Genomic DNA, 25,483 nt, shown 5'->3' with positions numbered 1-25,483 from the left:
GGTCATGGAGTCTTGTCAATGATAAATAGGAATTTTGCTAGCAGAGACACGGAGATGATTTCCCCCCTTGTATAAGGCGATGGTCAGGCCACACTTTGAGTAGCGTACAGGTCTGGAGGCCTCAGTTTAGGAAGCATGGAGAGTTGCTAGAACGAGTACAAAGAAGGGCAACAAGATTGGTAAGAGGAACAAAGTGGTGATCTTACCAAGGAAGGCTTAGGTTCTGCAAGTTGCAGCATCTGGAGACTAGGCACCTGAGAAGTGATCTGATGTAGGTGTATAAGACCATGAATGGTTTGAACAGGCTCAATGCTGATGAGATTCTTCTGCCTGCTCAGATTATGAACCTGAGAGGCATAGATTCAAATTGAGGTAAGACAGTCGCAAAATACATGTGCAGAAGTTTTTCTTTAGCCAGGGGTAGTTGATTGCTGCAACAGACTTCCATCTGTTGTTGTTGTTGTAGAAGTTGATAGCTTAAATAAATTTAAGGCTGAACTAGACAAACATTTGGAGTAACCGGATGGGTGAAATGGTTTGGTTTTTTTTTTTTTTTTTTTTGGCTGGTGCTGTATAAGCTTGCTTTCTTGCATCATAGGCCTCAACAAATGCTAATGAAAATGTTAACTCTCTTGAACGACTTGAGCCTTCAGAAATCCCTACGGGTACCTAATGGGATTAGATAGGAGTCAGTTTGCCCTTTTTTTTTTAACAAATTTGTAAAATAAAAGAGGGTGGCAGACAAGACATCCCTCCGGTTAAAATAAGTTACTGTTTTATTTTTATTAATTACTCTATTTGTCTTTCCTTGAGGATGTCAGGTTAGGACATTAACATGCTCAAGGCCGCATTAACGCTACAGCTAAACCAACCATGGCCGGGGGCTCACTCGAAGAGAGGCCTCATTTTCAATGTAAATATTTTCTAATTAGTGATAAAAATTTCTAATAATGATAAATAAAGAAAACGTGTAATATAAAAGCATACTTAAACTTAATTTGTTAAGTGTTTAAATTTTATTCTTATACCTTTTCATTGTACAAAAAATAAGTTAAAAGTTTCTATTAAAATTGTTTTTATTATTACTTTATTTTTCAAGTCAAAAAACATAAAACATTTTTGACCTCTTATTTTACATTTTTATCAAGATTTGATAATATGAACATGACAGCTATTAAGTGCTCGATAATTCCTATATTTTATTATATTATGAAATCAACAGGGATTACCTTTATTTTTGATATAGGATACTGTACTTATTTTCCAACCAACTTTCCTAGTTACAAGTCGGACTAAAACTTTTCGAAGCGACATGTTCACAGGAATAAGAGCAACACACAATTAATCAGAAACTTTGTCTTATGTTGTAATGTTTATTCTTCACGCATGTGCATAAGTTACCAATCGTCGGATAATAACAATGGTCTACGGATATTGATTGAATTTTCACATAGCTTCATCTCTAGGGTTAGGACTAGGAGAGTTGGTTGGAAAAGAAGCATCCTATATCAAAAATAAAGGTAATCCCTGTTGATTTCATAATTTTTATCAAGAAATTATTATTCACAAATAAATATAAAAACTTATGTAGTATTTGTAATATATTAAATGGGCCTCAAATTTAAATATGGCCTGGGCCTAATTCATTCTTAATCCGACCCTGATTAAATGCTTCCTATTATGTGAAAGTACTCCTTCAGAATTACGGTTTACGATGTGATACATCACACGCTGATGACTTGAAACTTTACATCACATCTTCTGACCAAAATCAGGTCCTTAGCACACCTCGCAAGAAAGTAAAAAGATCCATCACCTTGAACAATATCTGGCCTCAATCGGATTACAGATTAATCAAGCAAAGGCAGATCAAATGTCTTTCACCCAGAAGAAGTCACGCAATGATATCAACCTTACCATCACACGTTCAAAAAGTTAAAGCACACAAGAATCTCGGATTAGTATGGGATGAGGGGCTAACATTCCAGGCTCACTTCCTGAACACAAAAACAAAAATATACTCCGCTATGTGAACGATCCGCCAGGAAATAACGGGAATTCATGACGCCGAATTGGTAAAGAAATATGTTCTCCCGTGCCTCTGTCCCATATCTCTTTATGCAGCAAATATATGGTCCTCTGCCCCCAACAACACACCTCAATAAGTTCCTCAGCCTGTAATTCTGGCTCCTGAAATGGCTCGACTGGGGGACTGGCAACCAATACACTATTTCTAGGGCCCAACTCTACATTAATCTCGAAGTCACCCAATGGAAACAACAGATTGTAGCAGTAGCCTTCTTGTACTGGTCAGACTGATCACGAGACGACTTTACGTCACTGATATCACTGACCTAATAAAAACTCCCCGCTTTGCTGGAAGAAATCAAGTGGACCCAAGGCTCCCACTCAGAATCAGTTTCAACAACCTGAAAGGTTGTTTTTTTTTTTTTTTTTTATGTGAACCCCAAACACGAGAGGTATTAGAACCTATAGTACTTAGTACCGTGCTTGGGTTGGAGATTGAGAAGACGAAAGAAGATATTTGTTGACATTGGACTTAAACTTCTGTAGATTGTAATTTTCAGGAAATACATATGAAGGAAGGTTGTTCCAGAAAACGGCAGTTGAATGAATAAATGAGGAAGATGAAAAGTTGCTTCTGTGGGTTTGAAGTTGGACAGTAAATGGATGTTGGCTTTTGGCGGCACGTGTTCGGACTGTTTTGAAAGAGATAGCGGGAATTATAGAAGCCAATTCAGAAGAACAGTGCCCATGGAGGTATCTGTAGAAGAGGCATCCAGCAGAAACAGTGCGTCTATGAGAAAGCGAGTGGAGAGACTCTGTTAGAGATGAATCATTAATTAACCTAACTGCCCTCTTCTGAATGGAATCAAGAAGCCTGAGAGAGGTTTTGGGGGCACCACCCCAGATGTGGGAAGAATATTCCATGGCAGGGCGGATTTGCGATTTATACAGAGTGAGCAGCTGTTTGGAAGAAAAGTAACGCCGAGAGCGAAAGAGAAAACCAAATTTTTTAGATGCAGAGGAAGCAATATTTGTAATGTGCTTGTTCCAAGAGAGATTAGAAGTAGGGGTAATCCCCAAAAGAGATATATCCTTTTGCCTAGAAATTGAAGTGTCACTGAAGATAAGCATAGGAGCAGAAGAATCCTTTTTGCGAGATATAAGACAAGACTGAGTTTTAGAAGGATTGAAATCAACTAAGTTGTCTTTGCCCCACTGGAGAATTACCTGAAGATCGGCATTTAAGGAATTGGTAGCAGATTTTCGAGAAGTTGAAGCTGATTGAGCAGGACAAGGTTTCTCAAAATGGAAAGTTGAATGCAATATGCTATCATCGGCAAAACTATGGATAGGATTTCCAGTCAATGGAAGAAGGTCATTGATATACAAGAGGAAAAGAGTGGGGAAAAGAACTGAACCTTGGGGGACACCGGCATTAGTGGAGAAGTTAGAAGACAGAGAGCCATCAACCATCACCCTCAGTGAGCGATCAGAGAGAAAACTGGATAACCAATTACTAAAAACAGTTGGCAAACCATAAGATGGAAGCTTGTTTAGAAGACCTTTATGCCAAACACGATCAAAAGCCTTTGAGATGTCAAGAACAACTACTTGTGTTTCAACGAACCTTTCCATTGAATTAGTCCATAAATGGGTAACATAAGCCAGAATATCACCAGTGGATCGACACTGACGGAATCCATACTGGTGATCGTTGATCAGACGGAAGGTTTCTAGGTAGTTTAAGAGTTGGCGATTAATTGATTTCTCCATTACTTTAGAAAGAGTAGAAGTAATTGCAATGGGACGATAATTGGATGGGAGGGATTTGTCACCCTTTTTAGGAACTGGCTGGATATGAGCAAATTTCCAAGCAGAAGGAAAAACACCTTTAGAATAAGAAAGTGAAAAAAGGCGGCAAAGAATAGGAGTAAGTTTAGGAGCACAGGTTTTGAAAACAAGTGGAGAAATACCATCAGGACCTGGAGCTTTCTTAGCATCGAGATTCATCAAAATCCTTCTGATATCTTTTTGACGGAAGACCACAGGAGGCATTGAATGGAGTGTGTTGGGAATGGTGGGAGGTGTTTTACCAAGATCATTAATACATGAGCTGGAAGAAAAATGGGATGCTAGCAGGTCAGCTTTATCCTTGGCTGAAGTGACAACAGAACCATCTGGTTTGGACAGAGGTGGGAGCAGAGATGGGCAAAAGTTGCGGCCAATAGCTTTGGCAAGAGACCAGAATGTTCGGCTACCATTAGGGCAAGAAGCAAGTTTTCTACTCTTAGCCTGTTCAAATTCTAGTTTGGACTGATTAATAACTGCTTTACAATTGTTGCGAGCTTTGGTGTAGGCAGAAAATGAAACTGAAGAATTAGAAACAAGCTAATTACGATATGCAATATTCTTCTCTTGGACAGCCTTAGCACATTTATTGGAAAACCAAGGTTTAGATAAAGGACGAGATTTTAAAGTGGAGTGTGGGATAAAGGATTCCATTCCTGCAAGAATAATTTCACTGACACGATCTGAGCAAACGTTGACATCAGAACTTTTGAAACAGTAATCCGACCAGGGAAAAGAAGAAAAGAAGTCTCGCAGGTCATCACATTTTGCATTCTTGTAATGCCAAACAACACGAGGTTGGGAATAGCCATGAGATAAAGTGGTGATTGTCTCTTCTCCATGTTCCATTGGAGAAGAGATAATCACCAAGTTGTGATCTGAAGTGCCTAAAGGCGCTCTCACTTCGACCGTGTACTTAGAAGGGTTGTTTGTGAGAAAAAGATCAAGCGTATTGGCTGTACGATTAGGATTGTCCGGTATTCTTGTAGTTAAATGAACAATCTGTGCTAGGTCATTAGTAATTGCAAAAGCCTCAGCATCTCGACCTGCTGGGTCGGTGTGACTAGAAAACGGAAGCCAGCTGGAGTTGTGAACATTAAAATCACCAAGGAAAATTGAAACGCATATTCCCAGGAAACACAGTAGATTTGATCAACACTCTAGCCACCAAACTGGACAAATTCTTCCAGCAGCATATATATACAAACGCTAGAAGCTAACGGACACATATACAAATCTACCATTATTACAAACCACCAGAAGGAAAATTGCCAAGACAATGCTTCCTATGACATGATAAATGTAAAGAAAATAAAGTGAAGCCATATCACTAGTCCCCTCTCTTGGCATCTACTACAAAGATGCCTGGCAGTGAGCGCTAGTGACGGCCAAGATTGAATACCATGAGCAACAACCGGTGATGGACTGCTTCAATCTTTTATATTTTTGTAGATATTTTCATGTTGTGGTACAGCCCTGTTTTTTTATAAAATAATATCCTTCTTAATTTGGGACACTTCACTATTCCACAATTTTCAAGTATGTAAAATAAAAAACACTATAAATCCTGTACCTTTCAGGTCAAGCATACATGTGCTCTATTTAACACCCGGACACATGTCCCTGCCTTAACCTCTGAATGTAAATATCACCCCCTAGCTTACTGCTGTCCAAGAGGTGGCTTTCGAGCATAGTAATAAACAGATTTAATAAATAAATAAATAAATAAATATAGCATATCCAAAAGAAAGAAAAAATTAAAATAAGGTCCAACTGCTATTTGATGCTTGCTGTATTCGTAATAGTTTTCATTAAAATTTGTTATAGCCTTCATGGAACAACAAAATTGAAGTACTGTGAGCTGTCCCACAAAGCAGTTCTCATGATGGTATTTGAGATTGCCTTTTCGAAAACTTTTTTTTTGTTTTCAGAAAACACCCAATGCCAATGGGCCTGAAATATTTACTGGATTTAGGATTGCTAGCTTTTTGAATTGTTTTCGCATAATAGCTTTTTTCGAGGATTTCGGAATAACAGCTTCTTTTAACATACTTTGGAAGAAGTGATGGAGTGGGTGGATTTTCTATGTACTTCATATTTTTATCATGAAGAGTGGAAATTGTTCCAATTCTCTTATTGCCTTATTGGGGAAAAATTCTTCACGCCATTGAAAGGAATAAAACACCACTTTTCCACCCGGTGTGAGGACAGTGAGTCTACCAACTGTGCTGACTACGAGGGTTCCAGTGGGGCGATCAATCAATTTTAATTGACTTAGCTTCGCAAAGAAGGCAGCTATTCCCATGTGCATCGTTGACAACTCTCAGATTTTTAGACAAGAAAATATATCCTTACGGGGAATAGCCCTTGTATCTATTCATTCAGGGCATTAGCATATCACAAATATCTCTTCTTTATAATCGAAAAAACTGGATTTGTTTTTCTTTCTTTCTGTTATTTTTCTTCTAGAAAGCTACTGACTCTGTGCAAAACTGACATCGGTACTGCCATGAAATATTGTTACATCTGAGATGATGACACAAAGCGCCCTTAAGTTCCTAAACTCTAGCTAAAAGAAGAAAAGTCAGATTAATCAAAGACATTGTCTTGTCAACTCGGTTACATTGACAACCTTTTTTCTGTTGCACGCTACTTCTACAGATATTTCTATTGGAACTCATCTTTTGAATTAGCGTTCCTGACATCCGTGGTTAACGTTCATTCGCTACAATTCAAAATTCACAGAAGTAACTTTTCGACTTTCTCATTTATTCTTTCCGTTTTTTGGGACAACCTTCTTTCAACTTTATTTTCTGAGTACAGAAATTACTCTCATTTAGCACCCGCTGCTTGGTGGTTAGTGACTGTAATAAATGTATGCCACATTCCTACCGTCACTAGTATTCCAATTACCGGAGAGTTGCGTCGCCCTTCGGTTGCTACGTACCATCCGGAAGAGCCTTTGCTCACTGCGAGCATCGATGAGCCGTGGTCGTCCAACACCTCACCTGCGGTTCGTGGATTTTCCTTCCTCAGACCACATTCGATAGGTGCTAGCCACAGCAGACCGTGAGCATCCCACTAGCCGTGCTGTTTTGGATATGATCTGACCGGTCTGCGTGGGTAGCACAGTGGTATCGTCACTGTCCTCCCCACACCGGGTGGAAAGGCCCGGGTTCGAATCCCGTCGATGACGTGAGGAACTTTAATGGGCTTTTTTTCACTCCGTGGCTGAGTTAGTCGATCTCAGACGTAGATAGCAAGGTTTTTCCCCCCAGAAACTGGGGTTTTTCGTCCAGCAAAACAAACAAATCGACCGTAGAACACACGCAATTAACAGACATAAGACACACAGCACGGCAGATGAATTTAATTATTCGGGTGGCCTCAATATAATAGTTTGTTTTTTTGGTTTTGGATATGCTCTGACCCAGTCGTCTGGCCATTACAATTTCGCATTTGTCAAACTCGCTTAGTCCGCTGCCTTTCTAATCGGAAGAACAAGAGTAACACTGACTAACGGAGCTCAGTATCAGGTGTTTTACCCGCGCACGCGCCGTAGTTCACCTGCAGTTGCTTCGATTTGCTTAACGACTCGCTGGTCATAATGTTTTGGCTCATCGGTGTATTTAATCACACTGTCGTTAGTTAACAGAATTTGAAATAAATATGTGACTGGAACCAAGGTATTTCCTTTATTATATCCATATACAGTTCATGTAATATTGCATATTTATAACGATATAAAAATGAAGTATTACAAGAACACCGCATAAATATTACAATAACACCTCAGAAATATAATAACTCCTCAAATGTTTTTGGGCACGAAAAAGTGCTCCACCTATGAATTCATAATTATGTTACTACTCTGTGAGAATGACGTTGCACAGTTAATATCGTTAACTACGTGCAATAATCACGAACATATTTAACTTCTACAAAATTGCTTCAGTAATGATGGGAAGCCGCTATAAACCCGCAGTAAGTTACAGCGCAATTTTTTTTTCTTTTTCATAAGATTGATGTGTATGCCGAGAATTTTTTAAGCGCAAATCATACGCAGGATAAATATGTATTTACTTTATGAATCCAAACAGTTGAAGTCAACTCATTTTTCATCAGTTTTCATTTCATGTAGAAGTATTAAGCCTAATTTAGCCTCTGCAAATATTTCGAATGGTGATGCGTGCAGTGTATACTGCAATTTATAATTTTGTGAAGGCTGCATCCATTCATATATGTAGCCTTCACTGAATGTAAGGAGTTCTCATGTTATTATGCATTGCAGTTTTCTTAAATATTTTCTTAAAGAATTGAACTTAGAGTCAGAATGCTTATATATATATTTAAATAGTTATGTAATTTTATTTCTAAGAGAATTAACAGGTATAAAATAGGGCAAAGCCGTTGCCTAATTTTTATTCATCAGCTTTATTAATAAAATAAAAGGCATTATGAATTCAATTTAAACATTTTAATAAACAAACAAAATTTGTTGCGAAACGAATTTAAATTCTGTTGTAAAATATAAATAAATCTGTAGTCGTGCTTCGTTACAAAACTCATGCCTTGATTTGAACTGTACATACTGCATGTTTTGAGACTGCAAACAAGATAAGTATATGACAAGCGCTACCTCCTTGTCAAAGTACTGACCTTATCTCAGTAAGAATTATTTTCCAAATTTCTTAATTAAAAAATAAAAACCCTTAGAACATCGTTCAGCACTTTGACGTCACAAATTCAGCCCTGCTTTTATGAATTAAAAACTGGAGGTCTTGATTCTTTCTACCCTATTTACATTTCTCGTGCCAATCCATTACTTCATTCACGCAGTGGCATTGAAAGATAGTGCGGTTTCTGTGACAAACAGCCTAATTTTGCCTGCGTTTCCGTCCAATTCCTGTCACCGTTCCTGTCTGACTCCTTCCTCTCCATCATGATATTCGGGTGTGGGGATGCTGACCCGTCTTCACCGACCCGCTGTCGACGCCCCTCACTGCTGTAACTGCTTTACATTAATTGAGAAATGTATCCGTCCTTACAGGAGTTGGAAATATACCATAAGCAGATTTCTAATACAATTAAATCCTTAGGAAAGACAAAATAAAAAAAAAAAAGAACACGCAACTGATTGCATTACATTAATATTGGGAAGCAAAAAAAACCGCTGCATTTGTCAACATAACATAGATTAATTTTAAAATCAATAACATAGATTAATTTTAAAATCAATAACATAGATTAATTTTAAAATCCTGTTATATATCTTTTATAAGGCAAACGCCTATAATAGTGCTATTGTATTTCATTAAATATAAAAGCAAAATGTAAATGGTGCTGGATACACTTCATAGGGAAAGGTGTATACACGTTAGAAGCACGTACATTAGTATCTAATCATTTTAAGCGCGTTAGCATATATGCATAGTATGCTTACTGTCTTTTCGATGTCCGTCCGCATGTAACAACTCGACTCCCAGTTAGCGGATTTGAATGGAATTTTATGTGTAGCGCTTATAGAAAATATCATTACCTTACCAAATATCATTAAAATTGGAATAATAGAAACCCGGCAGTTGCTATATGTTTGTTGCCATGCACTGCTTGGAGGAATGAATGGACATTGTGGCGGATGCGCAGAAACGAAACATTTTCAAAAGTCGTTGCTTCATCAGGCATGAGGTAATTTCCTTACATACAGACCTCCCATTTCAGAAATCATCACTCGCATTAAAAAAATGCACCAAAGCTATGCACCAAGCCTCCACAGCAGAGTGAACTAAGCACACATCACCCCCCCCAAAGGGTTCCAACCCTGATTGTGTTTGATTTCTAATGAATATTAGTATTGATTCTCCAGTTAAAACTTCACCATTGTGTTCATCTGCTCATAATCTTTATCAATGATATTGATGAAGCTATATCAGGCTTAATGTCGAAGTTTGCAGATGATACAAAGGTTGGCAGGGTTGTTAATGACAGTAATGGCAGTGTGCTACTGCAACAGGATCTAGATAATTTGGGCAGATGGGCTAAGAAGTGGCAACTGAAGTTTAATCTTGACAAATGCAAAGTACTACATATGGGTAGAAGTAATCCCAGAAAAACGTACCTGTGCGGTACTAAACTTAAGGTGGTAGAAAATGAAAAAGATTTGGGAGTAATTGTGCAGTCAGATATGAAGTTTTCTGAGCAATGCAGACAGGCTGCCAGCGCAGGTCATGGGGTTTTGTCAATGATAGCAGGGAGAAGGAGGTGATTGTCCCTCTGTATAAGGCAATGGTCAGGCCACGCTTTGAGTACTGCGTACAGGTCTGGAGGCCTCATTTTAGGAAGGATGTAGATTTACTTCAGCGTGTACAGAGATGGGCAACAAGATTGGTGAGGGAAATGAAGGGATCCTCTTACCAAGAGAGGCTTAAGTTCTGCAAATTGTAGTGGCTGGAGACTAGGCACCTGCGCGGTGATCTGATTGAGGTGTATAAGGCCTTGAATGGGTTAAACACGCTGAATTCTGATGGGATCCTTCCACTTGTTCAGATTACGAACCTAAGGGGGCATAAATTCAAATTAAGAAAAGACAGATGTAGAATAGATGTTCGGAAATTTGCCTTTAGCCAGCGGGTGGTTAATTGCTGGAACAAACTTCCATCTGTCGTTGTGGAAATTGATAGCTTAAATAAATTCAAGGAAGAACTGAACAAACATTTAGAGGGAATGGTTGTGTGATTTTTTTTTTTTTTTTTTTTTTTGGCTGATGGTACATAAGCTCATACCTTTGCTTTCTTGCATCACATGCCTATGTTACTATTACTATTACTATTATTATGTGGATCTTGCTTTCACGATCGATTAAAGGATCTGAAAACAATGAGAAAAATTCACATAAACATGTCCAATTCTGAATAGTTACAGAGAGGTGTCTATCTAAATTTTAAAAACTGTCTATAGAGTTTTCAATGAAAAAAAAAAAAAAAAAAGAATAAGAAAACACGTGCATAGTATACAATGAAATTTTACTAAGTGTCTGTTTATTCCTATAACATTATTTTATTATATATATATGATAATAAAATGATATGTTATATTACAAATAATTTAATATATTTATATATTTATTTATTTTTATTATATTTATTATATATTATAATATCATTATTGTAATTATAAGCTTCGTAACCATTCAAATTGGACACATTTATATATACTTATATCCTGAAAGTACAACTAACGTGTTATTAAACACGTTGCTTGTAAATAAATATACATGTATATTTTTTTTATTATTTTATTTTTTTCTAGTAACGAATCCTGCAAATGGGATGAGCACGCTGGCGGGAATGCAGCGGACACTACCTGACGATTGTCGAATCCATCGGATGTTCGACAACTTTGCAAGGAGACCGGAGGTGCAAGATCAACCTGCTCTGATATGTCAAGGTGATAAAATTACTTATGGTCAGTTGTATAGCGAGGCAAAAAAGATAGCACAGCGTATAGTGGAATATATGCGTCTACATACAACCCAGCTCAGCAATAAATGCAGGATAATAGCCGTCCGCATGGAACCTGGTCACACTTTGATCGTGGGGTTGTTGTCCATACTGCAAACTGGAGCGGCTTACCTTCCTGTCGATCTTACATGTCCCAAAGAACGTGCACTGAATATCATAAAAGATGCTAATCCATTATTTATTCTGACTTCAAGGAAAGAAAACATCTTTACGGATGCAGGAATTAATACAACCGTACTTGTTTGGGAAGAGCTAACGAGTACTCCCTCCACCGAACAACATACAGTTGCGGACAACAATGAGTATTTTTGCGAAGATAGCCAACCCCCCCTTTTTTGCGTTATGTATACCTCTGGAAGTACTGGCTTTCCCAAAGGTGTTTGTGTACCCCATCGTGCTGTTTATAATAGGTTATCGTGGCAGTGGAAGGAATTCCCATATTCATCAGATGATGTTTGCTGTTCCAAAACTTCATTATCATTTATCGATTCAGTTGCTGAAATATTTGGACCCCTTCTGAAGGGTGTCCCACTGATTATTATTACTCGACAAGATACTATGAATCCAGAAACGTTTGTGAAAATTCTCGAAGAGAATTGTGTAACACGACTGGTGCTAGTTCCTTCGCTTCTAAAAATGGTTTTGTCTTACCTGAGAATGCGTTTTGATAAAAGATTATTACAGAAGCTAAGATACTGGGTATGTAGTGGAGAAGTTTTACCACCAGAACTGCTTGGGCAGTTTTTCAACTATTTCACAGGCGGTCAGATAATTTGTAATTTCTATGGCAGCACTGAAATCATGGGTGATGTTACTTTTGAAACTTTTAAATCTGCTTTAGATATGGAAATGAAAACAGAAAATGGTAAAGTGTCAATAGGAAGGCCCATTGATAATGTAACAATCTACTTACTAGATGAAAACAAGAAACTTGTGCCAGTTGGAGAAATAGGAGAGGTCTATGTGAGCGGTTTGAACGTTGCATCTGGATATATCAATGGTTCCGGAGACCGTTTCCTAAAAAATACTATAAATAACACCCAGGTTGGTCACGAGTATTTTTATCGAACTGGTGATTTTGCTGTAATAAAAGGCGGTGTTATTTTTTATGAAGGTAGACAGGATTCACAAGTAAAAATCAGAGGACACCGTGTAGATTTGATGGAAGTTGAAGTATCACTAAAGAAAGAGCCTGGAATAGAGGCCGCAGTTGTTCTCTGTATGAGCATTAGCAAAGATAAACAGACCATTGTAGCTTTTTATGTGAAAAACAACGACTTGATTACAGTACAGGATTTGAGAAATTGCTTACAGGAAAATCATCTCCCTGCATTGGTAGCAAATGAAGTTTCTTTTTTTGAATTAGAGACGGTCCCTCTTATTTCTAATTCACAAAAAATAGACAAAGAAGCTTTAAAACATATGTATACGTCCAAAACATCATCATGGACGTGGAAGGAATGCGATGTTGTAGATGATGACATAAAGGAAAAGGCTAATGCTTTAGCAAGGACTTTGGAGAGAACTCTTGGACTTTGCATGCAATGCATCTTAACGTTGGATAAAAGTTTTTTCGACATTGGCGGAAATTCTTTGAATTCTATCCTCACAATAAGCGAACTTCGCAATGAAGGTTACGATATCGACATAATTGACTTCTTGGAAAGCATAACTCTTCGAGAAGTGCTGACGAAAATGCGACGGCGTGATCCTTCCACTGCTCACGATGTTGAAAGCAGAACTTGTTTCACTGAAGACGTTTATTTTGTACCACTTAGTGTCGTCGACAAGAACGAAGCTATCAAAATGCTTGTAACCAGCTTCACTACCAAAGATGACTTTTATATTTGTTTCGAGGGCAGAAAACTAAAGGAAATGCGTGATGAATTGGAATATTTTCTGGAATTCATTTGGCAAGAAGCGGTTAAAAGTGGGCTGTCATTTGGCGTCATGAGCAAAGATGGAACTATGCAAGCAGTCAGTATCTCAATGGATTTCGAATTTGATCCTGTAGCAGATCTACACTACCAAGCAATGGAAACAACTATGCTAGAATTTTTTGAAGATATTGAAACTGAAATTACCGATATGTTACCAAAAGGTGAGGATGATGATATTTTTAATAGTTATCTTATCAGCACTAGACAAGACCTTCTTCCTTCTGATAACGTGAGAATGGTAATTCTTATAGAAAAAGAAAACCTTCGTCTTGCTGTAGAAAAGGAATATACAGCTATTGTCGCAGCCAATACCAATCCCCTAACGCAGGTTAGTACTTTTGTATTTTTTTTAAAAATTAACTTATGTTGAAAGGTGGTAATATTAGGAAGTTTAGTTTGGAAATTTATGCAATGATTTTATTCATAAACTATTCACACACGTTTCATACACGCAGTTCAGTATAAGAGTATCCTTAAACTGAACTGTGTGTATGATATGTACGCTGAGTGGGCAGAAATCATGGGATACCTACCTAATAACGGATAGGCCCACCTTTCGCCCGGAGAAGTGCAGTCACACGGCGAAGCATTGACTCCACTAGTTCCCAAAAACATTCCACAGGTATTTCCATCCATGCTTGCTACGCCGCTGTCCATAATTTCGTCGCATTCCTGGGTGGAAGATCCAAAGCTCGAGCCGACCTTTCAACACTGTTCATGTCCGGTGAACGGAGAGGCCATTCCATGGTAAAATCTGCGGAATGTTTTTCGAACCATGTTCTAGTCACATCGGTTCTGTGGGGAGGCGCATTGTCCTGCTGGAAGAGTCCATTGCCCTATGGGTGCACGATGACGACGAAGGGATGCAGATGGTCTGCAAGGATGGACACGTAACCTGGACCGTTCAGAGATGCGTGTAGACGTACCAGAGGGCCCAACGTGTGCCAAATGAACACGACCTAGACCATTACCGACCGTCCACCTGCTTGAACAATTCCTTGTTCACGTGACGGATACATGTTCTTTCGCCCAGTTGAGGCGTAGAGTCCTGTGTCATGGTGTTAGAAATGGGACTCTGGTGGGTAACCCATTGCGGCTAATGATCGCCCGATGGTCTTGGTGGAGACGTTTCTGACACCTCCTTCGTTGAAGTCGGCGGTGACTGGTGCCGCAATTTACAGACAAAATAAAATATACAGGTAGATGTATTCATTTACGGGTGACCCTAATATTATAATTTGATTTGTGTCACTGCCGCTCTTCAATTGTCTGAAACAATGCGAGACAGACGTCAATGGCCACGTTCATCCACTCCCCTACAGCGCTTTCCACGATGAAATATTATTCCGGAAATGGCGTATTCCCGATACACTCTTGATACTGTCGAACGGGAATAGTGCCATTTCCGTACCACCTCCACGATAGAGTGACCCATGCGTCGGGCACCCACCATCATCCCTCTTTCAAAGACGGTTAACTCACGACGTTTATCCATATTGACATCGAATTACCGTCTACGTGAATATAGTGACGCAGTGTACCTATATACCTGCCAAGCGATGGGTTCGTCCACTAGCGAGAGGGGTGACAGCGTCGCGTTGCTCAGAAACCAGGTAGCCCATGAATTTTATCCTTTCAGCGTATTGCTATATTAAATCTTGTGTAGAGTAGTATAAGTCCATACAATTCTCCAAGAAAGTGACTTGAGACACGTCGGTTTCACACTGATGTCATAATCACTCATTTCAATAATCTGCCCATCCTCTGTTGGCCGTTGTTACACACTACACCCTATTGAGATCTCTTCCAGAAGAGTGGAGTGTGTAACAAACAGTGAACAATAGGCTGCAGCGGGTATAGCTCTCCATTCCTCTTATAAACAGGTGAACAAGTTGAGCTATCGATGTTGGACGTGCTAGATCATGTTAGGACGTGTTAGATCATCTCTAGCTCGATCCTAAAAACGATACATTTCAGTTTCATCTCATAGGTGTTCCACAGGATCCAAATCAGTATTCAGCTCCAGCAATTCAAACTTTTGTTTCGTTCTTATTCATAAGCCATTCTCGAATGACACTGACGTTTTGGCATAGAGTACTGTATTATCTTGTTGAAACGAACTTGAGTCTGTACCAAAGAACTGCAACATTTTAGGAGCATGGATTTTTCTGAAATGCAATGGTAATCTGTGCAGTGAGCATAGTGGTTATGAACGTCATCCTTCCCATACCTGTTGGAAACCGCACGGTTCAAATCCCGCCAATGACGGGAGGAACTTTTACTGGCTTTTTTTCACGGCTTAATTAGTCCGTCTCAAGCGTGAATGGCATGTTTTTTTTTTTTTTTCTTTCTTGTTTTAGCCCAGGAAAACTGGAACATCGACTAGAGAGCACATCAATTTACAGAATATAATATACCTGAGTAGATGAGTTCGTTCTCGGGTGGCCCTAATATGGCATTCTTTCCTTGCTAATTAATGTTCATTCTAAAAAACATCTGAAATCTGTAAGCTTTGTCTCCCTCATTCAGCAATCTAATTTTCGTAGTCTAATAAAAAAATTAATAAAATAAAATACATTCTATTCGAGCGGCGTTTGAAAAATAATGAGATTAACCTCCTCCCCTCACCCTAACAGCTGTGTACAGAAACTTGCAGTTCTGTCGTGTGACATCGCACCCTAGGCTCTGCAGGAGCGATCGCAAAGTACGCATGTTATAGTACTCGACACTAGTTTGAAAATGGGCAGTTTCTTGCTGGGTGCCTGGATCATAAAGGTGAAACCAAGCAGTACCATAAATTAAAAATTACCACTGGCCAGTTCTTCTGCATGTATGGATCCTGCCCCTGGGGCCCACAGTTTCATTTATTATACTTTTCCCTGATTTGGGGGATATTTAAGTAAATAAAATATAAAAAGCATTGTGCAAACGGGAAATGTACATCTGGGGGGGGAAGTCGTAAAAGAGCCTGTAGTCTGGGGACGTAAGCCCTTTTTTGAATTAGGATTCAAAAATAATATTAGCATTAGTAGAGCCATACAATGCAAGAAAGCAAGCTTATGCAGCATCAGCAAAAAAAAAAAAAAAAAAACCCTCCATTTCAATCTTCCCCATTCGTTGCAAATGCCTATCCAGCTCAGCTTTAAATGTATTTAGGCTATCAACTTCCACAACCAAAGATGGAAGTCTGTTCCACTAATCAAACACCCGCTGGCTAAAGGCAAATTTCCGCCCATATGTTCTACAACTGTATTTCCTCAATTTGAATCTATGCCCCCTCAGGTTCTTAATCTGAGCAAGACGAGAATCCCATCAGCATTCAGCTTGCTCGACTCATTCAAGGCCTTATACACCTCAATCAGAACACCTCGCAGGTGCGTACTCTCCAGGCACTGCAATTTGCAGAACTAAAGCCTTTCTTGGTAAGACCCCCTTTGTACCTCTCACCAATCCTGTTGTCCTTTGTACTCGTTCTACCAACTCTACACCCTTCTTAAAATGAGACCTCCAGACCTGTACACAGTACTCTGGGTGTGGCCTGACAATTGCCTTTTACAAGGGGATAATCACCTCCCTGTCCCTGCTAGCAAAATTCCTATATATCATTGACAAGACTCCATGACCTGCACTCGCAGCCCGTCTGCACTGCTCAGGGAACTGGATGTTTGACTGCACGATTACCCCCCCCCAGGTCTTTTTCACTTTCCACTTCCCTGAGTGTAGTACCACACAGTTGGTACATGTCTTTTAGGTTATTGCTACCCATAAGCAGTACTTTGCATTTGTCAATGTTAAACTTCAGTTGTCACTTCTCAGCCCATTTGCTCAATTTATCTAGATCCAGTTGGAGTAGTATACTGTCTTTACTGTCATTAACAACCCTGCCAACCTTTGTATCATCCGCAAACTTGGACATTAATCCTGATATACCTTCATCAATATAATTGATGACTACAGAAAACAACAATGGGCCCAGCACCGAACCCTGGGGAACTCCACTAATAACATTAGTCCACGAAGAGCAGTGTCCACTGATTAACACTCTCTGTCGTCTCCCACTCAAACATCCCTTTATCCACTATAGCAACTTACCCTTAATACCATTCTGATCCAATTTGTACAGCAGTCTTCCAGGTGCAACAGTATCAAAAGCTTTCCTGAAATCCAAGAATATGATATCAAAATTATTTTTGACATTCATTTCCTTTGTGACCACATCATTGGATCTAATCAAATTGGTCAGACAAGACCCCCCTTTAACAAGCCCATGCTGTGTCTTACCTATTACTGCAGTCTTGTCTGGATGATCCTGCAATGCTTCTTTAACCAGTGACTCCATTATTTTCCCCGGAACACACGTTAAACTAACAGGTCTATAGTTACTTTTGTCACCTTTTGAATCCCCTTTGAATTGGTGATACCTTTGCACACCTCGAGTCCATGGGGACCTCCTCTGATTCCAAAGAAGAGCTAATAATTAAGGCTAAGGGTTTGTTTACTGCCCCGTCCACTCCAGGTGCCCTCCTTATGTTTAACTTCAACAATATCTCCTCCACTTTGCTCTCAGTTATTACAAAATCACTTAGCTCCTTGTTAGAGTTTCATAAACTTCTGGCATTCCCCTCATTGAATAACTCCTCATGTGTGAATGTAGATGCAAAATACTCATTCAGTTTGTTTGCTATCTGAGCAGGATCATCAACCGTCGAACCATCGATATCAACTGGACCAATCAGATTCATCCTTTTCCTTTTAGAGTTTATATAAACTCTAAAAGGAAGATCGAAAGTCTGTAGGCCTCACTAAGTTGTTCTTTAATATTTACGCTTCCTAAAAGCGATAGTGAAATCACATTATCAATATGTTTCTTCGAACTCTCATGTTTAGAGTTTTTTCTTTCATTATGTTTATGTTTGTAAAGCCACTTTTTGTCCACCTAAAGTCACATCCGAACAATAAACATGGAAAACAAAAAAATGCATTTTTAACTTCACAACCACAAAGCCAACTTTTCCTTTGGTACCATTCAGTTTTAAAACTGCGAATATATTTCTTATTATTACTTATTCCCCTCTGAGAAATTTGAATCTTTGGTGTGGAACAGCCATCTTTTTTAATCACATTTTTTTCTTGGAGTGATAATTGTGAAAAACTAATTTGCTGAAATTTATTCACTGTCATGTGATTTACTTCATGGGAAAGCATGGAGGCCATGATCGAATCAAATTTCACAAAATCGTGTGTCGTAGAAATAATATTTTACTTACGCATCACCTCATAATATAACTTCAACTTACCAAGTTCAAGCTCAATTCGCAATTAATTTGCAATCACATAATTACACTGCTGAATTTGAGTATTGACTTAACAACGATATTATTTAGTTACTTAATGGGAATTCGGACGAATAACAAAACGACACCGACATTGTGACTACACACCCATCATGGTCAACGATGAAATCTGCACTGCCCGCTTTACAGTGACTTTGATTCGTTTCACCTATAAAAAAAATATATTGGCGAGAGTTGCCAATATGCTGGTTGCAATGGCAACCAACTGCCAGATAATTCAGTGGAATGCAAAATGTGTCACTGCCTGGTGCACAGTGAGACCTACGGTTAATTAAACTTCAAAGTTGGAAACGATTTCGTGTTTTAATTCGTTTATTATTGAAATTATTACTGGAAATAGTGGATGCGCATACTATATGCGGGCCCTGTTAATAAAAATAATCATTGCGTTGCATTCTTCTTCAAAAAATTTCATATAACTCCGTTCACTGTATCTCTAGATTTAAATAGCTGGGAGTGCTGCAGTGCCTATGAACGAGCTGCCCCTGACTCCTAGTTACCCTAACACAGCCCATGTATTTATTTGTTCCACTATGAATCCCGACAGTCCTGGAAATCTCCATTGACTTGCTGCTGCTCATTCTAATAGAAGCAGTGCAATAATCACTTTTTCCTCTGCCTGCGCCACTGTTAACCTTTTAGTCTGTGTATCCCCCGAGGCAGTGTAACACTGCCTCGATAGCATCAGAAAATATTCTTGCATCCTTTCTATTTAAGTGTACCCCATCCCTGTAGAAGCAGTCTCTCCTCTCAACAAGCACAGACCAGGCTGAAAAAAATTCTACCTCTTGAACCTTGCCAATCTCTCCAGGGCCGAATTTATCGACAAGGCTCTCGTAATATACTCCCTCCTATCGTGTCTGGGCAGAATTGCAGACACTTTCACATTCAACTCTAACTCGCGACTTTTTTTTAAACATTGACCTGTACTTGTTGAGTAAATCTGCAGGTCTCTTACTCTTAATGTTATTAGTTCCAACGTGTACAACAATATCTCCTGTTGTGCCCTTAAAAGATGATATCTGCTCTTCAACGTCATCAACCTTTGCCCCTGGCAGACATACCCTGGTCCTAGGTATTGGACCAGGGTATGTCTGATCATCAAGCATGATTTCATCATCGGAGGAAATTTGGCACAGCTCCGAGTCGTACAAAGTTCAACCCGTTATCTTCGGGATGGAAACTGTCAGGTCACTTCAGGTAACGATGTTCAGAGTTGATATTTGTCTTAAACCAATAGAACGAGCCCATTTTTAACGAACAGTGCCGATGCTTTTTGAATGCCACTATTCTGTCCGATCCAAAATTTGCGTTAGTCATTGATTAAACTGTTCTGCAATACCAATATGTATACTGTATATTTTTTATGAACGTATAAATTTTGATAATAAAAATGTATTATAATGAGGCACTATTATTTTACTGCTAAAAGACGGTAATATTGAATGAAACTATAATAAGTTCATTTTATTTATATCGGTTTTATTTAAATCTATTTATTTTGTATTAAATTGAGGAATAACCGAATCAGGCCATCGACTCAACCCGACTCATTTTTAAGTCACCGGCTGTTCCCCACCCCCTTTTAAAGAAAGATAGATAGTGCTAGTAGAAAAGTGTTGATATATTTTTTCAATTTCATATCACATATTGCAGATTGACCCATTAAAATATGCGAGAACTTAATCGTCAGTGTATAGAAATAGGATGTACATTAAACCATAAGCATTTTCAGTCTGAAGGATTTTTAAATTTAATTCAATTACCGTGTTTTACATTGGCAAACTGATTAATAACTATAACTAAAGGGTATAAAAATTTGTTACAAACTTAGCATATACATTATTTACAAAAATACGGTACAGTGTTTAACTTACGACGTTATAACAGACTTTGAAAAGCCCACGTGGGTAACACGTTTTACCAGTTAGTGTAATCGCCGTCCTCCCCTTACTGGAAAAGACCTGAGTTTGAATCCCATCGATGACGCGAGGAACTTTTATGGGCTTTTTTCACTCCGTGGCTGAGTTAATCTATCTCGCACGTACACAGCAAGATTTTCCCCTCAGAACCCGGGGTTTTTCGTCCAGCAAAGCAGGCAATTTGACAAGCGAACACGCGCAATTTATAAACACAATATACATGGGTAGATGAAATAACTTTCTGGAGTTTTTTTTTTTTTTGTCATCAATATTTTTTTTTTTTTTTTTACTTGTATATACTATGTTCTTTACGTACTGTTGTTGCTGTTGAGTGGTGTTAGGCGCATCAGTGACTTTGACCATATTGCGCCGTGTGTGTTTTTTAAGGCTGTAAATTGCATGTGTTCTGTGGTCGATTTGCTTGTATGCGGTGTATGCTGGACGAAAAACTACGCATATCTGTCCTAAGAGCGACTAAAACAGTCGAAGCTTACACTGAGTGGACAGAAATCATGCGATACCGTCCTAGTAATGGGTGGACCCAACTTTCGCCCGTATAAGGGAAGTCACATGGCGAGACGTTGAGGCAAGTATTTCACGAAAGCGTTTCACAGGTATTTCCATCCGTGCTTGCTGCATCACTGTCCATAATTCCGTCGCATTCTTGGGTGCAGGATCCAAAGCTCGAACGGACCTTTCCACAGCATCCCAAAGAGGCTCCACAGGGTTCATGTCCGGTGGCCATTCCATGGTAGTAAAATCTGTGGAATGCCCTTCGAACCATGTTCTAGTCACCACGGCTCTGTGGGGAGGCGCATTGTCCTTCTGGAAGAGTCCATTGCCCTGTGGGTGCACGCTGACAATGAAGGGATGCAGATAGTCTGCAAGACGTTACCTGGACTCTTCAGGGATGCGTCTAGACGTACCAGAGGTTTCAACGTGTGCCAGTTGATCACGCCCCCAGACCATTACCGACCGTACACCTGCCTGAACAGTTCCTTATTGACATGACTGGTGCAATAGCTTCGTGCGGTTTCCGCCAGATACGCACCCTCCCGTCCTCTCGAAATAACTGGAAGCGGGACTCATCGAACCAGTAGATCGGTCTTCAATCATCCAAGATCCGCTGCCGATGTTCTTTCTCCCAGCTGAGGCGTAGAGTCCTGTGTTAGCAAAAGTCGGCTGTGATTTGTACCACTGTTGGTCTCCGACTGGCTGAAACAATGCAAGACAGACGTCGACAGCCACGTTCATCCACTACCTTTCTCCCCCCCCCCACAGCGCTGTCCACGATGAAATGTTATTCCGGAAATGGCGTATTCCCGATACATCCTTCATACTGTCGAACGGGGATAGTGCAATTTCTGTACCACCTTGCGATAGAATGACCCGTGCGTCGGGCACCCACTATCATCCCTCTTTCAAAGTCGGTTAATTCACGACGTTTATCCATATTGACATCGAATTGCCGTCTACGTGAATGCAGTGTACGTATATACCTGCCAAGCGATGGGTTCGTCCACTAGCGAAAGGGGTGAGAACATCTCGTTGCCCAGGAACCAGGTATCCCATGAATTCTGTCCTTTCAGTGTATAAGCTTTGTGCTACCGGAGAGCAATTTAAAGTGTTTAAGGAGTAGATTGGAGATTAATAAAAATCAAAGCAGTTTAACTTACATGGTGAATTTACACTAAAATTTTATAACAGTTTTGAATAGACATGAAAGTTACGACACATTTTACTATTTGACACATTTTGATTTCTGCTGCTTTGCAGATATTTTGAAATATACTTTGAAATGTTCAGGTTGGCCAGAAAGATAGTCAGTGTGTGTTTGATAGTCAGTGCTTCCCTGTTTGGGACACTGCACAGTGTGCAGTGTCCCAAACAGGGAAGCCATACATGAAAATGGGTTTAGAAAAGTAAAAATGAGGGTGGATTTCCTAATATGTCGCTTCCCTGGACACTTATTTGTAAAAGTCTCTGTTTGATTCCTGTCACCAGAGTGAAGTTAAGAAAGTCCATCGAGTTCTGGCGGAACAGTAAAAGTTATTTTCGCACGATGGCTTAGTTAAACAGTCTTGGCCCGAGGTTCTGGGATTTTTTACCAAAAACTTGGTGTTTATCATCCTGAAAACTGGCCGTGAATACACGCATTTGTAGATTTTATATAGATTTTAAAGGTCTTACAATGGGTCAAATATGTAGATGAACCAAATGCATATCCAGAAATCTTGTGTAATCCTGAAATACATATGTTAAAAATAGACACCAGGTCTTATTGGCATTCACCTTTCTTAATTCATGGGGTCTTTTTTCTCGAGTAAAATACGCTAATTTGTGAAGGTGGAGGGATTAAAACTGCTTGGAATATAGAATTTTAGAGTGCAGCTTTTTACACGAGTAGAAATCGCATTACGCTTCTGATGTTGAAAAAGGCTGTTTCAGACTACAAATTTGTACAGCAGCGCAATCGAGTGGGCAGCAGTTATCTAACTTTATTCAGTACTGCGAACTTTAGATTTTATATATAAATTTAATGAGTACCATTTTAATGAAGTTTAGAACATTTCTATTTAATATAACTAATTCTACGATAGAACTTCAATAGGTGGTTTGGTGTTCGTTTTTCAGTTCCTATTTAATCGTTTATATATATATACAGGCAATCCCCGTATAACACGATACTTCTACAACACGGTTTCGCTCTAACACGATTGATAAATTGCGGCAATCCTCGCACAACAACACAGTACTTATATAATATGGTTTCGCTCTAACACAGTTAGAGAATTTCGGTAACTCTCGCATAACGGTATTTTTGAGCTTTTTTGCGGGAAAACCCTGCTATTATGTTGGATGTAATTTTTCAACGTTTCCACTCTTTTTGAATCCCCGCTGTTGACTCGCTAGTCAAAAAAAAAAAAAAAAAATTATTGAGAAATCCCTGTATTTTATTTTGTTGGGAAATTCCCGAGTTACGTTCTGTGCTATTGAACTTGTAATTGTTGAACTTGTGGAAAAATATAGATTTCAAAGTTTTATTACTATTGGACAGCACACCAGGCCATCCAAGAGATTTAAGTCATCCAAACGTTGAAGTTATGTTCCTACACCCACAGTTGTACTGGGTTAATACAACTTCTTTCATTCAGCCCTTAGATCAAGGCATTATATCCACCTTTAAAACTCATTCCATCAGAAAATCGTTAAAATGGATTTTGGAAAAAAAAAAAAGATTCCGAATCTATTGAAGTAATGGAGGTATGTAAACATTTCTTAGTTGTAGACTGTATCAGAATCATAGCTTTATCGCTGAAAGAAGTAAAATCGTCAACGTTAAATGCGTGTGGGAAAATGTATGGCCAGAGTCAGTTCCATTCAGGAAATATAGTGGAGCCGGCAGAAAACGGAATCTGTGCGATAGTAGAACTTGCTACGTCGGTAGGAGGGGAAGATTTTTTGCTGATATGACTACTGAAGCCCTCGTGGGTAGCGCAGTTGATAGAATCGCCCTCCTCCCCACACCGGCTGAAAAAGACCCGAGTTCGAATCCTGTCGATGAAGGGAGGAATTTTTATGGGTCTTTTTCACAGCGTGGCAGAGTTAGTCGGGTTAGGGTAGCATGGTTTTTGCTCCCGGAAACTCGGTTTTTTCGTCCACCAAAACAGAAAATCGACCTCAGGACACTCAATTTATAGACAATATACACAGAGTAACATGGTCTTAGACGCCGATGCTCCTAAGAAAATAAAAAAAAGATATAATTACTGAAGACGTTCAAGTATTACTGGTAGAAAAGAAAAAGAAGCCGGCGTAGCGGATTTGGTGCAAATGGTATCGGAGGCAAATGGTATCGCAGATGAAAATTCTAAACTTCCAAATTTTACACTAAAAAGCATAGGGGAAGGCATAAAGTTAGCCGAGCAATTAGAATCTTATTTTTTTGAATGCAGATTCTTGAATGAAAGGAGCCCAAAGTTCAAAAGCGAGCTTCAAAAATGCTTTGTTCCATATGATGAAATTCACAAAGATTTATAAAGCAAAAGAAAACAAACCCAGATTACTGATTTTTTTAAAGAAAGCAGGAGGTACACGAAATCTAGAATGGTGTATTTTTGTTAGTTTTGTTAAAAAAAATAGTCTATTTTTGTTAGCTTTTGGAACGTAACCCCCCCCCCCCTTTTTGTACTTTTTCTTAGTCCCGTATAACACGGTTTCGCACAACACGACATTTTACAGGAACCTAATAACCGTGTTATACGTGGGTTACCTGTATATATTTCTGACAATGGGCACTTTCAAAAATGTCCATTGTCAGAAATATATGTTGGTTTGGCCATCTGTTTTCAATTGGATGCCACGCCTCCAACATCTTACTTCAAAGAAAGATTTGGACCTGTTGTAAGCCATTTGTTTACTAATATATATTTTTTAATGTTGAATTATTATTTTTTTTAAGTTGAACTTGTATGAATTTTAAGATTAGTTCAGTTTCAATTTCCAATTTATTAAACAAATTTCATCTTGCAGCAAATAGCCGAACACCTTTTGGGATACCGGGTGTTAAAAGTGTTTCAGGCCAACAAGTATGTAGCCAAAAATGGTTCCAAGCCATTTTCTGCAGCTTCTGATAGAGTAACTGCATCCGTCGTCCTGAAATCTATTTAGTCATTTCACCCCATAATTAGAGAAAAATCTTTTGAGAATTATTAAAAAAAAAAAAAAAAAAAATTGATGCTCTTTTATCTTATCAATTTTGTACAAAACAGAAGGGCAAATATCGCTATATGATGTAAGCACAATTATTTTAAAATAAACTGCCATATACATAGAAATGTGAAGATTTTTTTCATTTGTAAATACACAAT

General features: G+C 38.9%; 1 protein-coding gene across 1 annotated transcript; it reads left to right on the top strand.

Annotated features, from left to right (window-relative positions):
* Positions 1 to 11,222: 11,222 nt before the first annotated feature.
* Positions 11,223 to 25,283, top strand: e (nonribosomal peptide synthetase ebony). The gene is made up of 2 exons (XM_090380897.1): positions 11,223 to 13,664; positions 25,146 to 25,283. Exons 1-2 carry the CDS (start codon positions 11,223 to 11,225, stop codon positions 25,281 to 25,283), a joined length of 2,580 nt encoding a protein of 859 aa, XP_090237023.1.
* The last annotated feature ends 200 nt before the right edge of the window (positions 25,284 to 25,483 follow it).

Source organism: Mastigoproctus giganteus, chromosome 9 (assembly GCF_048544385.1).
Source record: "Mastigoproctus giganteus isolate SK-2022 chromosome 9, ASM4854438v1, whole genome shotgun sequence".
NCBI classification, from domain to species: domain Eukaryota; kingdom Metazoa; phylum Arthropoda; class Arachnida; order Uropygi; family Thelyphonidae; genus Mastigoproctus; species Mastigoproctus giganteus.
Note: the sequence above shows the minus strand (reverse complement) of the source record. Positions and strands in the feature narration are given on the sequence as shown.